This window comes from Myodes glareolus, chromosome 4 (assembly GCF_982192425.1).
Source record: "Myodes glareolus chromosome 4, mMyoGla1.1, whole genome shotgun sequence".
Lineage (NCBI taxonomy): Eukaryota > Metazoa > Chordata > Mammalia > Rodentia > Cricetidae > Myodes > Myodes glareolus.
Genome location: NC_142029.1, coordinates 5,771,173 through 5,779,453, shown reverse-complemented (window position 1 = coordinate 5,779,453; position 8,281 = coordinate 5,771,173). Strand labels below are relative to the sequence as shown.

General features: G+C 52.5%; 1 protein-coding gene across 1 annotated transcript in view; it reads left to right on the top strand.

Annotated features, from left to right (window-relative positions):
* The first annotated feature begins 1,957 nt into the window (after positions 1-1,957).
* The window catches only part of Itga9 (integrin subunit alpha 9), a 306,676-nt gene continuing 300,352 nt past the window's right edge, over positions 1,958-8,281 (top strand). The window contains exon 1 of the mRNA XM_048423214.3: positions 1,958-2,368. Within this exon, the coding sequence (XP_048279171.2) occupies positions 2,181-2,368 (188 nt within the window). The 5' untranslated portion in view covers positions 1,958-2,180. The remainder of the gene's footprint in view (positions 2,369-8,281) is intronic.

The following is an 8,281-nucleotide window of genomic DNA, read 5'->3' as shown; positions in this document are numbered from 1 at the left end:
AGAGGAGGAAGTACTTTAATCTCTAAGCCATTTCTCCAGCTCCCAGTTCCTAACCTTTTTAAAGGCCACCTTACCTCTTAAAAATTTGGTAAAATCTGTGGGTCTTTCCTTAAGGTGCGCGCGCGTGCACACACACACACACACACACACACACACACACACACTTGTACAGAACTTAAGTTACTGTACTAGTGAGCATTAACTGCTAACTTGAAACAACCTGAGGTCACCTGAGGAGATTTCCGTTGAAGGATTGTCTCCATCAGGTTTGTATGGAGCGTGACTGTGGGGATGGTTGTTAATTGATGTGTGAGGGCTCAGACTGTGAGCGGTTTCATTTCCTGAACAGGTGACTTAAGTCATATATACAGCTAGCTAAGCATGGATAAAACAAGCCATCCAGGAAGCCAGTTACATAGTTCCCCCATGTTTCTCCCTCAACTATTGCCTTGGCTTCATGCCTTGCCTTTCGACAGACTAACCTTAAGCTGGGATAGACCCTTTCCTGTCCTGAGTTGCGTTTGGTCGTGGTGTTTATTACAGTAGCTGTAGCCCTGAGATAGCAGAATCACATCAGAGCTATGCAAATGATCTGAACACAGCAGCCCAGGACAACCGTGTTTATCGTCGAACAATTCTGCAGGTCAGGGGGCTGCGGGGCGCCAAGGCGTCCCTGGGCCGTGTTCCCAGAAGCAGTAGGGGAGAAGATGTTTCACTGTAGCATGATTAATAAAACGCTGGGACAGATATTGGGGTTCAACCTGAAGGTCAGAAAAGCAAAACAGCCAGCCGCTGGCTCTTACCTCTACCTCAATCTGAAGCGGCAATCCTGCCTCCAGGAATCTTAGAATGAGACTGTGTGTGAGAGCTGTCTCCTCCTGTATTTACCATCTTCTCTAGGGCTGGGATTAGAGATGTGCACCACTACTGCCGGGTTTCTATGGTAACTAGTGTGGCTACTGGGATTAAAGGTGTGTGTCACCTGCCTGGTCTGTAAGACTGACCAGTGTGACTGTTTTACTCTCTGATCTTCAGGCAAGCTTTACTTATTAAAATAAAAATGAAATATCACTACATTTCAGTGTCTTCAGCTTTTTTTGAAGCTGCCTGAATTCTTTGGCCCGTGGACCCCTCCAGTGGCCCTGCTTCCTTTATCACGGCTCTTCTGGTGACAGCCAGGAGAAGCTCTTCACCTGTAAAGATCCCTGTGTTTAGACTCCACTGATTAGATAATTCTGAATCCCCGCCCCCCACCCCCACCCCCAGGATCTTGTACCGGTTATTATAAGGGCAAGCCTAATTAGAAAGAAAAAGACCGAGCAAGCATGTGTTTAGTATGACTGAGACTTTGGTGGGGGAAGGGGGAGAAGTGGGAGGAGTGGGGTCAGATTTTACCTGAACGAAGGGTCAGTTCAGGAATGACATTAAACTGGGACTAGTCAACTTCATAGAGTCAAAGATAAAAAGCTTGTCGGGGCGTGGGCTGGGGTGGCCGGGCTTGTTGAACGTGTATATAATTTGTTGCAAGATCTGGCTGCAGCGTTGCGTGTCTGACAAGTTGGAAAGCACTGGCCAGGTCAGGGAGTATAGAAGGACAGAACTCTTTCTTCCCTTTCATAGGATGGATTCTTACCAACACCAACGGGTTCAAGATCTTAAGTGTTTGCCTCTGAAAAATGAGCTTCCAGATGGGCAGGACCAGACTATTCCCCCATCCTTCACTCGGGTGACTTTGGGTCTTGGTGTGAGGCTCAAGAGTAACACAAAAGGAGAGAGCTGGGCGCGGACAGAACCAGGGACATTGGAGAGGATAGAGTTCACTGGGGTCCAGCGCCTGGTTCAGTACCGGATGCAGCCGGTGTTCGTGCGCCACGTCCAGCAGGGGGCGCTGCGGGCCTGTCCCGCCCGGGCCTCCCGGGCCGCCCACCCCGCGGGCGCGCCTCTCCGCAGTCCAACGCCGCCCGGGCCCGGGACCCGCTCCTTCCGAGCCCTCAGACCTCGCCACCGGATCAAGAGGACGCGGCTCGCTGGCGGCCACCCCTGGCCTCACTCCGGCTCGCAGTGCAGCGCATCACCGCGTCCCGGGCTCCGACTCGAAGCGCACGGCTCGCGCCCCGGGCAACAGCGTGTCCCGGGAGCCCCGACTGTGGGGCAGGACGCAGGGCGGCGGCTGGCTGGGGATGGGCGGCCCGGCTGCGGTGTGGACGGGCGCCGGGGGGCTCCGAGCGCTGCTCCTGGCGCTGGTGGCCGCGGGGGTCCCGGCCGGCGCCTACAACCTCGACGCGCAGCGCCCGGTGCGCTTTCAGGGCCCGGCGGGTTCCTTCTTTGGCTACGCGGTGCTGGAGCACTTCCACGACAACACGCGCTGGTGAGTGTCTCCGCGGCTCCTCGACCTCGGCGGCCACCCCTCAGTCCCGCAAGGCGGCAGCCGCCTTTCCGGCTTCTTCCACGCCGCCTCCCGTGGGGCCGATTTAAATGTCTGGCGGCCACGCTGACATCCTGGCCTGCTTCAGGAGACCGGGGCGGGGAGTGGGGGTGTCCCTGGGGTCCCTGCTCTCCCGGTGCTATCAGGCGCGGCTTCGCTATCGCCACAGCAAAGTTACTTGGGCTGTATGCCCTCGAGGGGCCGCCGCTGACTGACCAACCGCCCCGGATCACCCCCGAAGGGCCCCCAGGAGGACGGACTGCTCTCGGGGATCACTCCATGTCCTTCTAGAGCAGCTGCATGCGCAGGAAACAGAGGGATGTGTTTGGAATGGGTCCTGGGGAACACGGGGATCTTCAGACCAGGTACCCAGGGGGGCCCCCCACAAAGTCCCGAAAGAATCTGGGATGCAGGGAAGGAAGGCAGGGAAGCCCCCCAAGGGGGCTGTGCAGCTGGTGGTTAGCATGGAGCTCCTCTCCCGCGTGCCACCCCAATCTGGCGACAGGATTTAAGAGGATGAGTTTTGTTTGGATCAGGGGTTCAGTTGCTGACAAGACGAGATGGGTGGGCCTGCAAAAAAAGAATAGGTCTCTCCTTCATTAAGCATCATTAGCGAAGTCAACTGACCCCACAGCAGGAGTGCTTAGAAGATGGGTACCGGCCTAGCCCACTTCCTTGGAATAAAGCAGCCGCACCACGCCCACCTTTTCTTTGCAGTGAGAGTCCAGTTGTCGGTAGCTCCCAACCTCGTGTTAGATGATGTGTTACTGTGGGTCCAGGTGACAGTTAGTTTGAGTTGATGGTATTATCCAGTGTGAGCGAGCATTCTTAGAGGCAGCATGCTGGGAGATTAGTAGTAACGTGTGTGCTCTGGGTATACAATACATCGGGAAACTACTCAGAGCTGGACATGGCTGAAGGAAATGAGGGCTTGTGGATGGGGTCCTCCAGAACCCTGGGGAAAGGAAACTTTGGGATTGGCCTTATTAACAATCACGAACTTAGGAGAGCAGCCTCCAAGAGAACCAGTTTTAAAGTCCGTGTGTGTAGCTCTCATCTACATCCCTTCCTGACATTCATTCTAGTTACCAGCCTCCCCTGCTTCCTGCATTTGCCAAACCCTTCCTTTGCATACATCAGGCAGAACATTTTCCTATGTTCGCCAGACTCCAGGTCCACTGTGGGCTTTATGTTTGGTACAGATTACGACTGGGTAGAAACGGTTTGTAGAATTCAGCCCAGAGCCCCACACAGTGTGTCACTGGCATTAAGCCTATGCAAGGAACTGTCAAAAATAGAAGGGTTGTTCTGGGTAGGGGGGGGCTGCTAAGGAAAGCAATGGGAGCCAGAGCTTGTGTGGAAGCTTTGAGCTTGGACTGGACGGTGGCCTGCAATAATCCCAGGGTTCCAGGGAGAGGGACCAGGCTCCTGTCACCTGGTCACAGCCTCTCCAGCTGGAATAACCAGATAAGAGTAGATCCCCGAGAGACAAGGTGTTGATCTTGCTTTGATGTTGAAAGAGGTTGTGAATAGATCTCGGGTAAAAGGTGGTTGGCTTGATGCTGAGTGCCCAGTCTGCATTGTAGGTGGCAATCCTGGGGCTTGACCTTGCTTGTCAGGAGAGGGTCAGGCATCTCTGTGGGGACAAGCAGCTGGCCTGCTGAGCTCAGACATGTCCCCTCCTGCCCAGCCACTCCCTGCACTGGAGCGCTGGTCTCTCTGCTTTTCAGCGGCCCCCTGAATTTTACTATAAAAATCTCTTTGAAGCAGTTTGCCCTCTCAGCCCAATGCCCTATTTTTATTTATATAAAAAGTCTTCTCTTACCTTCTCTTGGTGCTTCTCAAAAGCTTTTCTCCCTGAGTTTTTCTTCTTTCCTCCCTTCTCCCCAACATTTTTTGTCTTGGCCCTCAAGTATGGCGTCTTCTGATGCTGCTCCCTGCTCGGAGGCATGTGGACGTGGAAGCAGGAGATACTTCCCTTTCCTCTCTCCTCCTTTCTTCTAGAGCTAGATCTGCTAAGGTTAATGGAACATTGGACAACGACTTACACCAGCCCCGATGGCGGCCCCGTGTTTACTTTTATTCCTATACTTTTAGAATAATCTTAAAGTTGGTCGCTGTAAATCCGTAGGAGTCTAGTCTCGTGAAATATGCATCTACCCTAAATCTTTGCCCTAACTCTCAACCCTGGGGTTGGTTGATTGACGTGATGACCGATTCTAAGTCCCTCAGTACTGGACAGCCCCTGAGCCCATTGTCCTTTAGACCCATCAGGTCGTTCCCAGTTGTTTAAAATTGTAGTAGCATGTGTAAGCATTCTCACAGTGACACACTGTGGACGTTCTTCCTTATTTCCTCCCAATCAATTCCTGGAATCAGAATTCCTGGATCAGCAAGCATGACAGTTGTACAGTATTCTGTATTGTATCAAAAAAGTTCCCATGAAACGGGAGACTCCCGGGGCATTCAGGTCCTGGAGTTTGGTAGCTGTTTAGTCTGGTGCAGTGGGAGAGCAGAGAAAATCACATAGAATAACTTAGAAAGTTCACAGTCATAGGTGAGTAAGGGAAGGGGTTTCTACTGGAGAAGACACTGGAATCTGCACAGGAAAAGATAACTAGTGTGTGTGGGGGGGGGGTGGCTCACACCTTTAATCCCAGCACTCGGGGAGGCAGAAGCGAGTGGATCTCTGTGAGTTCAAGGTCAGCCTGGTCTACAGAGTGAGTTCCAGGACAGGCTCTAAAGCTACAGAATAGATAACTGATGTTAAGTAAACCTTCTGGGTGTGAGTCATTCTTTATCTTCTTAGACCTTATGTGATTCGAGACATTTGTTTCATGCTATTGAGTTCCCTGTTTCCCAGGTGGTACACAAGGCAGAGAACATGCTAGAGAGGACAGGGAGAGCCCAGACACCAGGTGGTAGAGCCAAGGGGTCCAGGCTGTGCTATAGCACCTTGGCTGTTACTGTAGCAAACGCCTGAGATAGTAATCTTACACAGAGAAATGGTTCCTTTTGGCTCACATGTGTAGACTTTGACTCATATCCATGGCTGTTGGCCCTGCTGCTTTTAGCTCTGTGGTGGCTGAGTGCACCCTGGGGGTTGTAGATGCAGGGGCAGACATAGAGGAGGAAGGGACTGGCTGCCTCTTCAAGAGTAGATCCTTGAAATTTCCCACAGATCTAACTCCAGAAAGGTTTATTGCCTCTAATAATGACCAGCTGGGTCCAAGCCAGATCTGTAGCCTGTTTTTGTTCTGTTTCGTTTCGTTTGGTTTGGTTTTTCAAGACAGGGTTTCTCTGTATAACAACCCTGGCTGTCCTGGAACTAGCTCTTGTAGAACAGGCTGGCCTCGAACTCACAGAGATCTGCCTACCCCTGCCTCCTGAGTGCTGGGATTAAAGGCGTGCACCACCACTGCCCAGCTAATCTGCAGCCTGTTTTACAAGGCCCCCAGTTGGGTGTGTACGGCAGAGCCTATGAAGAACCTCCACAGGGAGCTGTCAGCTCCTGGGTCTGTGACTGAGTTCTTTATGAACCCAGTCTGCTTCTTCTTGGGGAAGGTCAATGCCTGTGGAAAGAGCAGGGGTGACCTTGCCTTGAGAACCCCTGTGTGGAGTCTGGTCCCTGTCATCATATTCTACCCAGGACACAGCCAAACTCCTCTTTGTTCAAAGCACTTATGTGACAGACCTTTGTCACCATGCCTTGGATGGCAAGAGCTGTCCCCGTGGCAGACGGACCATACAGACCCGGTGACATTTGTATCAGTGTTGATGCAGACGTGAAAGTGGTTGAGTGTTCTCCTTTCTCTGATGACACCCAGAGAGCGTCTGCACACTCAGAGCTCTCTCGTCCCCACCCTCACCAACCCTGTTTCTTCTGGCACCCTTTGAACAACAGAAGTAGGTGCCAGGGAACATAGACAAAGCCAATTTCTGTCCCCCTCCCTAGTAGTGTTTCTCAGCTGCACAGCCGACAACTGTAACACTCTGTGATAAAAATAAATGGAGCCTGGTTGTCCCCTCTGCCCCGCCCCTGCCCCATGCTCTAGAGTCCAAAGTGGTTGGGTGCACTGGCTTCCTCTCCGACGCGCTTCCTGCTCCTCCTGGGACAGCGAGACTGCTGTGCTCAGTCACTGAACGAGCACTTGGAAGTGGCAGTCTGGCCCGAGCATCACTGAGAAAGGAGTCAGAGCAGATCCAAGGTTCCATTTGCATTTAGAACTGGGAACCCAAAGTTCTGACGGGCTGCCCAGTGCTGTTGACACCTGCCGGTGGTACTGTGACTTAGATACAAATGGACTGAAGCAAAATTAAGAATTCAGTCTCACAGTCACGCATGAGTGGCCGCATGGCTAGTGGCCATGTCTGGGACAGCCCAAATAGGGAAATGCTCATCACACCCACGGGGCCCTACTGACTAGTCTTAAAGAGCAAGGCAAGAAACAAAGGAGGCCCAAGGAACGACAAAAAGTCGATCCTTAGCACGTGTAACTATTAAAACCTCCGCAAGGCGCTTACATGGAGAACTTGCGGAACGTGGAAGGGGTGAGCTGTCTTTTCATCTGCAGAACACTAATGTCGCCTGTTTTGTGCTAATGCAAACTTCACCACTGTTCTGGGGCTCTCACCTTGTGCCTCGTACAAAGTATCAGCTGCACCACAGGCTCCAGATGAGGGGAGGCAGACATGGGATGTTTACTCAGAAGGAGGAGGGGGAGATTCCTAAGGAGGTGAAGGATCTGGAAAGAGGGCCTTGGGATTTGGGGCTCTGCTCCCCAACCCCATCTGGCCTTGTCAATCTCTGTGATGAAACATCGGAAGTGATACAAGCCCTGCCATCTCACAAGCTCCCTAACCAATGTCAGCTCAGTGAACCCCTCTGCTCAGCTGTGAGCTCCCAAGGGAAGGCATTCAACCACTTCCTCAGAGGCTTTTCTGGACAGCCGTACTCAGACCAGGCCTCCCTGCTCTTGCAGATTTTCTCAATCTCCTGGGAGGGGGTGCGAAAAGCACACACATGTGGTCTCAGTTCTAAGGGGAACCAGAGGGTTTCCCTGAAGGCCCTGAGAGCAGGCAGGGTGCTGTTTCCCCAGCTGGTGCTGAATCACCTTCTTGCCCAAGGGAGAACCTTCCAGGGCCAGAAGACAGACTGAGTGTGAGAGTGTGAAGGGCCGTCCCCAGCCAACTCCTGTTCCCCTGTGACGTGTGTCTGTTCAGAAACGAGCCCCTTCTGATAACGTGTGGAAAGCCCTGTGTTCGTGTTTATTTAAAGCAGCAAGTGTTCTCAGAGATCGTTTACCTCCAACGGAGTTGACTGTAACTTTAAAAAACGAAATGAATTCCACCAGAGAGTGTTGCTGGGTAAGGCTGACAGGCCAGCCGTGTTCACAGGCATAACTGAATTTTGTTAAGTGTGTATATGTTTGTGTGTGCTCGTGCACATGTGTCAGCATGTATGAGCCCAGAGGACGGCCTGGGCTGCCATTCTTCAGACTCGGCCCACTTCGCTTTTTGTGGGCTGGGTCTCTCACTGACCTAAAACTTGCCAAGTAGGCTAGACTGGCCGACCAGCCAACTCCAGGAATGCCAGAGTCATGATTATAAAGAAGCATGTGTCACCACACCTGGCTTTGTAGTGTGGGTTTTGGGGACTGAAGTCAGGTCGTCAGGTAGGAAGTCAAACCTTGCCAACTGAGTCCGCTCCCCAGCCCAATCAGCCGAGTCTCCCTCCACTGCAGACAGTCCCGGAGACTTAGACATAGCCATGGACTTTGGAAATGACCTGGAAGCAGGGTCTACATTATTTTGCCACCGGCTGGCTCTCGGGGTCTCTTTCTGATGTCAGGGGGC